General features: G+C 43.5%; 1 protein-coding gene across 1 annotated transcript in view; it reads right to left on the bottom strand.

The window, feature by feature from the left end:
• Positions 1-282: 282 nt before the first annotated feature.
• Positions 283-14,635, bottom strand: part of CHRNA7 (cholinergic receptor nicotinic alpha 7 subunit) — a 113,978-nt gene continuing 99,625 nt past the window's right edge. The window contains exons 6-10 of the mRNA XM_060617888.3: positions 12,327-12,494; positions 11,352-11,546; positions 10,266-10,352; positions 7,289-7,398; positions 283-2,977 (exon numbers count right to left, since the gene is read on the bottom strand). Coding sequence (XP_060473871.1) covers positions 2,459-2,977; positions 7,289-7,398; positions 10,266-10,352; positions 11,352-11,546; positions 12,327-12,494 — 1,079 coding nt within the window. The 3' untranslated portion in view covers positions 283-2,458. The remainder of the gene's footprint in view (positions 2,978-7,288; positions 7,399-10,265; positions 10,353-11,351; positions 11,547-12,326; positions 12,495-14,635) is intronic.

Raw genomic sequence — 14,635 nt, 5'->3', positions numbered from 1 at the left:
GAAGAATGAGGTAGATCTTTATATGTTGTTATGTAAAGATAAAACACTAAGTGCAGAAAGCAAAGTGCAGAGTGCTGTGTGCATACCATGAGTGGTTAAAAAAAAAAAAAAAAAAAAGGAGTCTCTTTCCACACCCCATTTCTCCCTCTCCTGGCCTCCTTCCCTTTCTTTTTCTTCCCTTCTGGAAATGCCTCCTAGTCCTCAGAAGCTCACTCATAGGTGGTCCCTGTGGCCATTCATGCTTTTCTTTTCTTTTTCTTGCTCGTTCTTTCTTTCTCTCTCTCTCTCTCTCTCTCTTTTTTTTTTTTTTTTTACTACATGTGCATCTTTTCCTTATTATTACTTTTTAAAATGGCAGAGCATTATTTTAGTGGTCAACATACTTTTATTTGCCTTTTTATGTTTTTTTTGTATAAAATACAAAACCAAAAAAAGTTTTTTCCAAGGAAAAATGTTGTAGACATTAATTTTCAGATAGCAGTAACAAATGAAGCATTCTCTTAGATATCAAAACACCTCTACTGATTTCTAAAATAGAAAAAAAAATAAACACAAAAAGAAAAGATTGTGCATTGTTCATCTATCCCATGTAGAATGGGTAAACTCTGAGAACAGCCATACTCCCAATGGTGTGATGCTGGAATGCTTTTATTTAGCAACCGCCTTATAAACAAGGTATCCTCTCTGCAGCTGCACTCAGTGCTCACGCGCCCACATGCACAAGCCTCCACAGAGCTTACGTGCCCACAGAGCATGCACCAAGCCTCCATATTCCTCAGTGCAAACCAATCCATGCTCATTACCCAGAAATGAGTGAAATAAATGGCTGGAGAAAGGTATGCAATCTCTTTTCCTCTGAAAATCTAATCTTCCCTCATAATATATACCCATCTCAGGGGTTAGAAGCAAATTAAAGATCCCCAGGAGCTCAAAGCCTTCTGTAGTTTTGAGCTCCGAGCAGTTACTATATGAAACAATAGAACAGGAGAGGTTCTGTTGTGTTTCCCTCCGCTGTCATTAAAAAATAAGGAGAATGGGAAAAGGCAAAGTGACTTTTGTCAGCTGGATTATGTTAAGTGGTGAACCATGTCACCACGTAGGTTTAAAATTAAAGTTTCCCTGGCTTTCAAAACACTTATCTCCAGGGACTCTACCTGCTCAAGCCACTTTTCTGGGCTAACATTGGGGTAGATGAGCTGTGGGTAAGCAGATCCCTAAAAATCAGAGACTGGAGTTACTGGTTGTATAGCCATTTTTAGCCTGCCAGCCCCTTCTGTTGACTTCCATTGGCCTTTCATCCAGGAAAGCCAGTGGCCACATCATTCCCTTCCCAGTTCCTGCCACACAAGGGAACGAGAAGATGTCCCAGACCCTGCCCCTGGCCTTGACACATAAAGAAAAGCTTGGCATATTTTCATTTTATGTTGTGCACTTGTATGGACCCACAAGTTTCTAACACTAATCAACTCTAGTACATGTGAAATATCTAATATATTATTTAAAAAAAAGAAATACATAGCTGGTTTAATTTAACCTCTAGCTATTACACTGGGCTGGTAATTCTAATAGAACTCTATTTGTCCTTTGGGTGTTTCAGAATAGAGCAGACTCAAGTCCCCAGTGTCTGGGGGCAGCACAGGAAATGTGAGTCACTAGGAGCTATAGCAATCCCTCTGACTTGCCTGGGTCTAGTCCTAGTTCAGAATCAACACACATCTGTGTCTGTCCTAATTCCCTCCACAGGGCAGACTGGCAGGACTCAGGCTGGTAAAAGCATAATTTATAAGATCAACTGTGTGTGTGTGTGTGTGTGTGTGTGTGTGTGTGTGTGTTTGTGTGTGTGTTTTAAAATGTAGGAACAGCATAAAACTGTTTCTTTCTACCGTCTATGGTAGAGAAAAATAAAACCTGAATTGCAGAAAACACCAGCAGTTAGGTTTTTAGTTTTAGTTTTGTTTCCTTTGACCAATAATTTGAATGGATCTAGTGACTGCGGCTTATTATTATTATTATTATTATTATTATTATTATTATTTTCAATCTAGGTTTGTAAACAGGCAAAAGCATATGTTGAATTTTCATGTAGGCCTTCTTGGCAAGTGACATGCAGGCATGCAAACCAGGTGTACAGGCTTCCCTTGGCAGTCCTGAGCCACTCTGACCTCTCTAAAGGGCTCACCAGGCACTGGGGAATGGGCAAAATGACCTCTCAGTGGTTCTGGGGACCCTAAGGATGTTCCAAGGATATCAAGGAGCCCCTCTGAGAGGATGAAACAAAAACGTGCTGAGATCCTATTACTGAAAGGAACAAGGAGACTGTAACGACATGACTGACAGCTACGGGTACATCAGTGTCCTCACGTTTAGTGTGGCTGTGGGATTAGCACCCCAAATTATCCCCAAGCTAATGACATCACCTGTCTGTGCGTTTTCCTACATGCTGGGGACCAGAACCAGATTAAGCAAAGTCTTTGGACACAGCCTCCACGAAGTTTGGGGCGGACATCAGGATGCCAATGGTGCAGATGATGGTGAAGACGGAGAAGGCCATGAGACACAGGCGGTCCACCACGCAGGCGGCAAACTTCCACTCACTGCAGATGGCCTCGCTCTCGTCCTGGCAGCGGAAGCGATTGGCAATGTAGCGGACCTCCTCCAGGATCTTGGCCAGGTCGGGATCCCCCTCGGGGGGCTGCCCGCCATGTAGGAGCTGCTCGTCGTGCGTGGGGGAGCAGGCCATGCGGCCACACACGACGCCCGAGTCAGGGGTGGGGGCGCAGTGCACACCGTCCAGGCCGCGGAAGCCGATGTAGAGCAGGTTGCCGTTGGTGGTCGGTGGCCCTGCCACCGCGCTCATCTCCACGCTGGCCAGGCTGCAGCGGCGCGGCTTGTGCTGGCAGGCTGGCCGCACCTTGTCCTCCCCGGGCCTCTTCATGCGCAGGAACCATGCGCACCAGTTCAGAAGGATGACTCTGGTCTGGGGAGACAACGGGGCAGTTAGCAGGGTGGGTGGTGAGCCTCAGCTGATCCTAACAGCAAGGTGATCCTAGGACCTCAGCCCTACTTAGTGGACCCCAAGGGTGACATGCCCCTGCTCCTTCGGGTTAAGTTTCCACAGGCAGGCAGTGCCAACGCCTTACAATGGTTGAGTCAAATGTGAGCTACGCAGATGAAGGCAATGCAGAAAGGCCCCCCAGGATGGAGTGAATTCTCAGTGGCAGACACACAGCAATCTCTGGACAGATAAGCAGGTGGGAGGCGAGGGTTATCTTAGGAGAGCCCTGCCTGAGCTGTGTGAATAAGACCAGTCATTTTCCCTCTCCAATCTTTCCTCAACTGTAACTAACAGCCATCATACCTAACTGCCTGTGAGGCACCCCAGTGTCCCATGGCACACCCTTGGAGATTTAAAGATTTTCAAGGGTGACCCTGTGACACCTATCAGATGCTGCATGAACGCCTAACTTGAAGCAGTCCAGACTGAGACACCAGATCCCTTAGCGGTGATGACATATCATTACAAAGCAGTTTTTGTTGTCCTGATGAAAAGCAAGTGCCAAGAAAGTCAACATGGGACAGGAAATTAGGGTAGTGTACTCCTAAGATTTGAGAGGTTGTGCTGTACCAACAGGTGCTAAGTGGTCAGGACATAAATACTTATTAAGTTGTTTTGACCAATGTAATAGAGTCATTAGGTTGTTTGTTTGTTTGTTTTGCTCCGGGGGCTGTGAAAAAAATCCCTGGGACACTAAAGGTGCTGTGAACCAGGGAAGTTTAGGAATCTCTAACCTAATTCATCAGGACACAGTGAAGACTGAGTAACATGGTATGTGGGAAAATACTTGGAAAAATCTAAAGCAGGGGTTGGCAGACTTTATCTTTAAAGGGCCACACAATAAAGTCCATAAGGTCTCCATTGCAACTACTCGGCTTTGCTAATCAAGTACAAAATAGTCATAGAAAGCATGTAAAGAAGCAAACGTGGCTTTTTTCTCATAACATTTTATTTGCAAAAACAATTGGTGGGCCAGATTTGACCATCAGGGCCATAGTTTGTCAATTTCTGGTTTAAAGTGTTTTATCAACATATATCGCCCACATGCATACAAGATGCTCAAGAGAAATCACTGATCTTTGTTTTTCCCTTTAATGAAAAGAAGGGAGCCATGTGAAGACTCAATCCAGATTAAAAAAAAAAAAAAATTCTTGGAAGCCTATTTAGACAAGTGTGTGAAAAGTAGGCTCTTTCCCTGAAATTATCCAGATATTGATTTTAACTTTGGTTTATGATTGTGGGCAAACTCCATCAGCAACATAGCAGGTATGTTTCACATCTATAAGTTTAGGCAGTAAGTTGTAAAGTTCATGCCTGCAGCACTTTCTTGGTAATTGTTTTTATAACATCTTATCAGAGATAACTGCAATAGACCGGTCTGGAGAAAGGTAATGAAAGAACAAGAAGGCATAAGAGCAGGTTCACTTAAGCTGTAAAGATAACCTTTCGTTCATAGCAGATGGCAGTCTATATATCCTGCCCACACTCTATGGACAAACCTCCAGAGCCTGGAAAGGGCTTTTTGCAGACCCTGGAGGTTTTTCTGTGATCATTAAGGGGCAGGGCCACATGGCCCCACATGTGTCCCTCCACAGGAGGCTCCTAAGGCACGTCATTTCACTTGGGCCTCTCAGAGGTTCTGTGAAGTGAGTATAATCTCCCCACTTTACAGACAAAGAAACAGAGGCTTCAAAGAGGCTAATAAATTGGCTCAAGGTCACATAGTAAGCAAGTTACTTATGTGTTTAGACTTCCACAGCCTCATCTGTAAAAGGGTCTACAATGTCTTCCTCAAAACACCTGTGACTTCAGCCCACCCCCTACCCGCACTTCGAAGGCACAGGGAAGACTGAACCAGAGCTCAAGGGAGTGCAGTGGGCAATGAATGCGTCCAAACCCAGAGGCAACTGTGCACATGGAGAGCTAAGGCCAGGCGTGTCTGTGGTGGTGGTGGGGGGGGGTGGGGGACAGGGGGTGTTTGTGCATACCCTGGGGCACATTTCAAACTAATATTATCCATGCTGCCAGGTCTATTTTGAATTCCATGGCCTGAATCATTAGCTTTCAAGGCTAAAGCATCTCAAAAGATGAAATTATCCTCTTGGCACTTATCAAACTGTGCTCATGACCTCTTCTATTAGGTTATGGTTTTGTGTCTGGCTGTGCAAATGTCACATAATGCCGCTGCACCGGCAGTATCTTCTTCATAGCAACACATCATAATAAAAGTTCCTTGGAGACTGTTTATGTTTCAAATACACACAGAAAGAGAAAAATGCAGTAGGGTATATAAATTGAAAGCGAGACATACAAGCTTCATGTTTCATTTGCAGCCATTGGTTTGGACACATCTGTGCTGAGAGGTGAATAATTAGCATATCGTCTTAATTAAGATTTTCTTTCTGGGGGCGCCTGGGTGGCTCAGTTGGTTAGGCGTCCAACTTCAGCTCAGGTCATGATCTTGTTGTTCATGAGTTCAAGCCCCATGTTGGGCTCTGTGCTGACAGCTTGGAGCCTGGAGCCTGCTTCAGATTCTGTGTCTCCTCTCTCTGCCCTTCCCCTGCTTGTGCTCTCTCTCTGTCTCTCAAAATTTAAATTTAAAATTAAAAACAATTTTAAAAAAATATTTTTTTCTGGATACTAAAGTACTACCAGGTTGGTAAAATTGTTTTTTCTTCATGTCTTAAACATAAGAAATAATAATATATATTTTTAGCTTTACATTTGCATAAATAAACACTTGAAGGATAATGGAAGAATTAATTGAAATGGCCATCAATATTGGTGGTGGAAGCAGAGTGATGGGCAGGGATGAGAGCTGATATCCTTCCTTATAATTTTACTTTTATTTTGACTTTGGGAACACGTAACTGTATTACTTATTTCAAATGGAAGGATGGGTAGACAGAAAGTGTGTCAGGGTTATAAAAGTCAGATGAGAATGCAGGTGAATGTGGACACATGTGTCCAAGCTTTTAATGAGGGCACCTTCTGAAAACAAGCCAATGGACTGCAGTGATTAGACGTGTGTGGGAGATAACACCATTTCTGGGAGCTCACTCTACTGCTGATGCAATGAGCTATGAGGAAAGTTTTTGTTAAGTGTAAGAATTTCCTATGGAAGAGAATCTAAGAGGACACAGTAACTTGGTAAAGCCATTTTTTTTAAGTAGTTTTTCTTAAGTTCACTTTTGGGTAACTGTAAATTATTGCACAATGAATATTTTTAGAAGGCCTGGAAACTCCCTGTTGCTGGAGGTTCACAAAATGCATCTTGCTTCTTGCAGCTTCATTTTAGCAAGTTGGTGAGTCCTAGACTCCTTTCTGAACTTGGATGCAAGGTTACAGATCTCCAAAGAAAAACAATCTTGTTTTCACATAAGAGGCTCCTTTAGCTCCTACTGCCCTTAGGCTATGCTCTCTGGGGAAGAAGACTGGAAGGATTGCAGGGTCCAAGTAAGTATCTTGGGTGGGGGGCATCCCTCCCCTGCCTTGGGTGTGAGGTGACGAAAGCCCAGGACCCATGTGGCCTTAATCAAGGTTTCCTGAGTGTCAGGTGAGCATCAGATACTGGACTCCTAAGGAGCACAGCATGTGAGTAGGTAAGCATCAGCCTGCATGCCAGTGCTAAGCAGGTGCTGGGAAGGTGTGGCATGCTCTGGGCTGACACAATAGGCTGTTGTATTCAATCATTTGGTTTTCATCCTTTAGCTTTCATCCTATACTCCCTTCCCCACTGGTAACTACTAACCTTTATTTTATAGGCCTGTGGTAAGTTTACATTCCTACATATATTGACTACACAGGTTATTACATGGCTCACTCTTTCTTACCCTTTTACTCCTCATTCTGTTTGGAAGATCCAATCACATGGCTGTGTGCTTATCTTGTCTGTTGCTTCCAACCACTGCACAGTTCTCTGTGGTGTACATGCAAAAAGTAGTTTCACAAACACTATAGTAGCAAAATGTACAGAGCAGTCTGTGTGTGAGCCCTCTTCTGGAACGTCTGATTGTAAGAACAATGCCATGGGAGCCTAAGAGCATGCTCACCAGAACTGTCCTCTACATACAGATCATGCAATAATGTAGATGGGTGGGGTGCTATGAGAAATATGGTTCTGTTTAGGAATGCTGGGCTGTGTGTGGGATTTTTCAGATAGATAAATCATTCCTAGAGCCTCCCTTGGGGAGGAGCACTGACTCCCTGTGGTGAAGCACAGGAGGAACGCACCCACTTGGGCATCTTGCCGCCATCGGGGTCGTGGTGGTGATACTGCAGCACAATCACTGTCACGACCACAGAGAGGCCCACGATGATCATGGTGCTGGCAAAGTACTGGGCTGCAGAGACAAGAGACACAGGGTGAGACCCGGGGCCTCCATGGCACAATTATCACAGGGTGGCAGGCAGACCCAGATGGCGGTGACTGATTGCCTGGGGCTGGATGGTGAAGCCAAGAGCAGGGCAGGGCCACCTCCAGGCCTGCAGACTCCTGTCCACATTCCTGGCAGGCAGAGGCCAGCCCAGAGCACAGAGACCTGGTTTCCTATCCACGAAAGCAGCCTGGCCTACCTAACTACACTGTTTTGAACTCCGTCCATTGCCTCCTTCATTGAGGGTTAACAGCGACTCACCAGATGCTGAAATGATTGTTCCCAGGATAAAGGATGTGGACTGTCATGGAACTGAAAACACTTGGGTGGTGAGGGTGTGGTCACCACAGGGATGACTACAGGCTGTGAACGTGCTGGGGGTGGGGATGGAACAAGGGCAAACCTGGGCATCACCGGCTGTCTTATGAGGCCTGGATAGCTAGTATTAGGGAGAAAACGAGGCTGGGGCACCCGGTAGCTCAGTCGGTTAAGCGTCTGACTCTTGATTTCAGCTCATTTAATGATTCGTGAGTTCAAGACCCACATCAGGCTCTGCACTGACAGTGGGGAGCCTGCCTGGGATTCTGTCTCTCCCTCTGTCTCTGCCCCTCCCCTGCTCATTCTCTCTCTCTCTCAAAATAAATAAATAAACATTTAAAAACAAAAAAGTTAAGAAAATGAGTCTGGCCCCATCTAATGAGAGATAGGAGGAGGTGCCAGTTGTGTGAGGAAGATGTGGAAGGCAGTGACTTTCCAGGAGAACATTAGCTTCAGCTCTAATGGGCAACAATGGGTTTCTCCATCTTGGCCCCAAGGAGAAGCAGCATGCAGCATCCAAAACAGCCGTCCCCCAACCCCCTGCCCCCATCCAGTGGCTGCCATCTGTGAGTTTACATAGGCTACTCAGCCTGTTTGGGCTTTTGGTTATTCACCAGTATAACAGGGATAGCAAGCAGTGCATTCTTTGCAGGGTTGGTGCAAGAATTAGCAATTATATGAGCCCAGGATCTAGGAAAAAGTCTGACACAAGGAAGACATTCCTTGATCAGCAACTCTGATTATTAGAACTTTGGTGTGGCTTTCAGCTCAAGGGGGGTGAGGTTTAAGCAGAAGACATTCTGGTGCGGAGGCTAAGTGTGTGACCACACACCTGGTTAAGAACACTTCCTTCTCTCCAGGCAGGAAGGAACTAACTACCCCACTGTGGAGACCAAGAGGTACCTTGGTGAGGAGTTGCCAGAGATGGACATTTGAGGTTTAAAGTTAGCATCAGGGATTTCTAAGAAAGGGAAGGGTAGTAAACAAAACTCTTACTGGTATGGGCTGAACTGTGGCCTCCTTAAATTTATATGCGGAAGCTCTAACCCGTGGTACTTCAGATTGTGACTGTATTTGAAGACCATCCTTTTAAAGAGGTGATTAAGTTAAAATGGGGTCCTTAGAGTGGGATCTGATTCATTATGACTGGTGTCCTTATAAGAACGGGAAATTTGGACATACAAAGGGGTACCAAGGATGCACCCAGCAAGACCAATGTGAGGACACAGCAAGAAGGGGGTCATCTGCAAGTAAAGCAGAGAGGCTTCAGAAGATCTCAAACCTTCTGGCATCTTGATCTTGAACTCCCAAACCCCCAGAACTGTAAGCAAATATATTTATGTTGTGTAGGCCACCCAGTCTGTGAAATTTTATTGTGGTCTCCCTAGAAGACTAATACAATGACTTGTGGAGGTGTCCATGGTCAAAGGATCCCACAGCTGAAGTCTCAACAACAGAGGTCAGAGGCCAACAGCATCACATCTTTCTAGAAATAGGCTATGCATCAACCATGCTTTTTCCCCATTGGTTCATCAGTCAAGGCAGTTTCTGCCAACTGCCCCACAGGGAGTGCTTTCTGCTGAAAGTCTCTATTGAAAGTATTGCGTTGGAAGGTAGAAATAATGGGGTCAGACCCTCAAGTTGAAACATGGTTCCTTGCTCTCTGGATGGTACTGAGAGAACTAGGAACACCCACAAAGGCTTTTCATACCAACAATTACTCTCTCTGGCCAAACTATTACACATTAAGGGAACTCCACAAAGATGAGCCTTGGCTTCTTAGTTTGTGAAGCCTGGGAGTATCCATATAAGCTCCCCTACTCCTGTCCTCCCTAATTAACCACATATGGCAGCCCTCAGGTGGCATGGGTCAACAGGAATAATCATAGACTCCTTTCCTGTTTCTGATCTCCATCACCAAACTAGAGTAGGGATTCTTATATTAAACCTAATATCCACTGTCAGAACGTTTGCTTCCCATTCTCAAAACTGGCTGGAGGTCTGATTCCCTAACCAGGAATGGAACCCTGGCTATTGGTGAGAGTACCAATCCTAACCACTAGACAACTGAGCACCCCTTTGCATGTTCCTGCTTATTCCAATCCAGAAAGGGGTATAGCAACAAGTGATGCTGTCTTCTATTTCTGCTATCCTGCCCTGGGCAGAAAGTCATGCCTTACATCTGTCTTGGCCAAAATATATTTGTCCTGTTTACATTTCCTCACAAGCTTTAACTTTATACAGAGACATTGAGGTATCTCAGGAAACAACGGCTAAGAGTTAAAATGTGAGATCCTTACATTTTGACAAAGAATTTGTGGAAAAACAATGACTCAAGGTATAGTTATAGTCACTATAGGTATATAGTCACTATAGGTATAGTCACTCCTTATGGCAAAGAGAGGATTGGGGGCTCTTCAGGGCACGGAGGACAGATTTATGCTCTGTTTCCATGCTAGGAAATCCTGGGTACTCTCTAAGTCTGTGTCTTCAAGAGAGGCCCAACACTTGCTTACCTATCAAGGGCACTGAGTCAGATGTCGCAGGCATGATCTCAGCCACCAGCAACATGAAGACAGTAAGAGAGAGTAAAACTGTTATCCCTGAAACATAAACACAAAGGTGCCTGAGATAGAACAGATTATAGGGACTCAATTCCACTTAACTGTGCCTAACCTGACATTCAAATAACTACAGAGGTATGGGGGAGGGGTCAGTGACATCCTGAAACCAGATGCAGAATTCTCTGTACATATAGGCATGGCTATTTTTTCTGGGGACTTCTCATCATTTACCAGAGTCCTAGATAGAGATAAGTTTAGGAGCCAGAATTTTAGAACAACAATACAAAATGAATTACGGAACTCAACACAAGTATGTCTCATTTTCTTTATTACACTAGGATCTAGAGGTAGTTTCATATAGCATGACAAAACAAAACAAAAACAAAAAAAAAAAACATGCTATCCAAAGACCTGGCTTTTGGTCTTGACTTTGCTATTTACTTTGATAAGTCACTTAACGTGTCTGAGCCTTGCACTTAAGATAGGGGTTTGAGGATGATTTCTACATGTACTAAATATGATCTTGGTAACTCTTTAAGATGTTGAGAAATTCATCTCACCATTCCAAATCTTAGTTTTCTTATCTTTGTATTGGATCTTAAGGAATCACCCTGTGGACAGCAATATACAGATGCAAACTGGTACTAGACTAAACTGTTCCCTGTCCATAACAAATGCTGGTCAGTTGCTACCAAGGAACAGGATTGGGTGGCAGGAGAGGAGAAAGCAAGGCCCCTCAGGACAGAACTCAGTAGTCTCTCCCTGGGCATTTTTATATTCTATGTAGGATCACAGGATCCTTCAGATTCTCAGGAGGGCATGGACATCCAGCATGGAGCCTAGATCAGGAGCCTGTGGTGTCAGGAAGATGCCCTGGGCTGGCAGGTCAGTGTGTGATGCACCAAGAAGGCTCTGCAACATCTTTGCACTCAGAGCCATGACAAGTCCTGCACTGTCCACAGTGATCCCTACAGCACTGACCTGGAGGCAAGGCCTCCTGTCCTGTTGCAGACTCCCACCCAAGATCAGGACACTTACCCAGAGATATTTTCTCCCCAGAATCTGCAGGGAGCAAGAAGACGAGGAGGGCCAGCGCAGAGATGAGCACACAGGGGATGAGCAGGTTGAGGCCATAGTAGAGGGTCCTGCGGCGAATGGTCACTGTGAAGGTGACGTCTGGGTATGGCTCTTTGCAGCACTCATAGAACTTCTCACTCCGCTTGCCTGGGATTCCTCCATTAGCAGGGGGTGGGAAGGAACCATTGTCTGAATAAAAGTACCCTGCTTGTTTATTTTAATGAGCATATCACACAAATAACCATGGGGTTTGTTGAGTGCTAAAAACCTGGATAATCAGTGTTTGAATAAACTATTTGTTTATTCAAAGAGGCCCAGAAAACTCCCTAGTCTTTTCTATGTAAGAACACAGCCAGAAGACAGCCATCTATGAATCAGGAAGCAGGCCCTCAGCAGACACCAGATCTTCCAGTGCCTTGATCTTGAACTTCTAGCCTTCAGAACTGTGAGAAATAAATTTCTATTGTTTATAAGCCACCCAGTCTATGGTATTCCATTATAGCAGCCTGAAGGGACTAAGACACCAGGATTATAAATAATACATTATAAGCTTTACACCATTATAAATGTAATTATTGTTTTTCTATTTAAAATCATCAAATATAGTTTCCCACGAATTGCAATTTACTGTCCAGCCTGATTTTAGGAATGGAGCAGATTCTAATATAAAGATGCCGATACTAGTACTGACTTGTTTAACTACACACTTTTCATGGAAAGCATTGAATTTTCTAATTGTTTTTTTTTTTTTTTTTTTTTTTTTTTTTTGGTTGTTGTTCTCATTGTATAGCTCTCAGTAAATTACAGAGATTGCTGCAGGGTTCAATAAATGTTCACACTGAAAAGCAGAGTGGAAAATCCCAAACTTTTAAAGTCAGCACAGGAATAAAGTGGCTTTCTACAAGGCCACTGGTCTCATGTCTTTGCTAGACTTACCCACAAGGTCCCATTCTCCATTTGGGATATAGCCGCTGATATCTGCCTCTTGCATCTGTAGATCCAAGGACCACCCTCCATAGGACCAGGACCCAAACTTGAGTTTGCACTGCTGCACATCAAAGGGGAACCAGCGCACATCAATGTAACAGGAGCTCTTGAATATGCCTACATGGACAATGAAAATGGCCAGAAAAACTGAAATGGAAGGTGACTAAAATGGAAGGTGACTGCTTTAAATACACAGCATCTCACACTGTTGGTGGAAATGTAAACTGGTGCAGTCATTAAGAAAACTGTATGGAGATTCTTAAAAAAATTAAAAATAGAACTACTATATGATCCAGTGACCCCACTTTTGGGTATATATCTGAAGGAAACAAAATAATTACTTGGAAGAGATATCTTCACTCCCATGTTCATCATGTTTATTACAGCATCATTTGCAATAGCCAAGACACAGAATCAACCTAAGTATTCATTGATGGACAAATAAATAAAAGCAAAGATTATCAGATCTCTCTCTCTCTCTCTCACGCGCACATACACACACACACACACAATGGATAATACTATTCAGCCTTAAAATAAGATGGAAATCCTGTCATTTGCAATAACATGGGTGAAGATGGAGAGCACTGTGCCAAGTGAAATAAACCAAAGACAAATACTATGTGATCTCATATGTAGATTTTGAAAAAAAAAAAAAAAAAAAAAAAAAAAAAGGAAACAACTGAACTCACAGAAGTGTTGAAATGCCAGGAGCTGGGGGTGGTGGGGAAATGGAGAGGGGTTGGTCAAAGGGGACAATCTTTCAGTTACAAGATGAGTAAGTTCTAAGGCTCAAATGTACTACATGCTGACTCTAGTTAAAAATATCATATACTTGAAATTTGCTAAGAGAGTGGATCTTAAACATTCTCATGGAAAGCAAAACCAAACTCAGCCATGTGAGGGGATAGATATGTTAACTTGATTGTGGAAATCATTTTACAATGTATATGTACATTGTCATCATGTTGTACACCTCATTACATTTTCATTTGCCAACTGTACTTCAATGAAGCTGGAAAAAAATTAAAATATAATTAATATATTTTAAAATACAAAAAAATACAGGGGCGCCTGGATGGCTCAGTCAGTTAAGTGTCTGACTTCAACTCAGGTCATGAACTCGTGGTTCATGAGTTCAAACCCTTGCATTGAGCTCTGTGCTGACAGTTCAGAGTCTGGAGCTTGTTTCGGATTCTGTGTCTCCCTCTCTCTCTGCCCCTCCCCCACAATGCTCTCTCTCTCCTTCAAAAATAAATATATTAATGTTTAAAAATTTTTAAATATAAAAAATATATTTTTAAATTTAAAATATAAATAATTCAAATAAATAAATACATACATACAGAACAATCCCTTGATTTCGATCCTCAATATGCTGTTCATAATATGCAGTGCCTATTCTTCATGGCCTAGGAAAGGGCTGACGAGTTATACAATACATTACTTATGATTTCAGCACGTCTTTTTAAGGAGGGCCTCATGCACACATTGTTCTGACCCACCTGTGTTCCCTTCGAGAGGAGGTGACGTAGGCTTCTGGGCATCTAGACTAGGGGTGAGTAGAGAAGCATTCAGCCCCTGCTCCTCCAAATTACAGCTAGCCTGTCCAGAATAAGCTTGGAAATTTTTGGGAGATGTCTAGAAAGAAAGCTTGGGTGAAGCTTTCTTGTTTTTTTTAAAATTCAAACACAACACCTTTATGCTCCATCGAAGACTGTTCTGAGGGATTTCTGTGCAAAGAATTAGAAGTTCTGTAAAATTTCCATGCCTGTGTATCTTCAATCTCTAAATAATAAGAAAGAAGAATAGAAAAAAATCCCAGAGAAATTGATAGAAATGACAAAGGGTTTAGAAGCAGAATATGAAAGGGACGTATGTGTGTGTCTGTGTCTGTGTGTGTTTGTGTGTCTCTGTTTGGTGGGGGGGGGGGGGGCGCAGCGTGGGCATTTTCCTTATGTTAAAAATTGAGAAAATACTTGGTTATCTAGAAATGTATGTAGGGAATAATTTTAACTAGTTTAAATTCTAGATTAAGAACAGAACAAAGACTGGTAAGTTTAAATTGAAGGCATAGCGCTTTGGCACAAGTGACAGTTTCCATTGAAAAGAGTGATTCCAGGGGCACCTGGGTGGCTCAGTTGGTTGGGCATTTGACTTCGGCTCAGGTCATGATCTCACTGTTTGTGAGTTCGAGCCCCACGTCGGGCTCTGGGCTGACAGCTCAGAGCCTGGAGCCTGGTTCAGATTCTGTGTCT

Source organism: Panthera onca, chromosome B3 (assembly GCF_046562875.1).
Source record: "Panthera onca isolate mPanOnc1 chromosome B3, mPanOnc1 haplotype 2, whole genome shotgun sequence".
Classification (NCBI taxonomy): Eukaryota; Metazoa; Chordata; class Mammalia; order Carnivora; family Felidae; genus Panthera; species Panthera onca.
The sequence above is the reverse complement of the archived record's forward strand: the minus strand, read 5'-3'. Positions and strand labels throughout refer to the sequence as shown.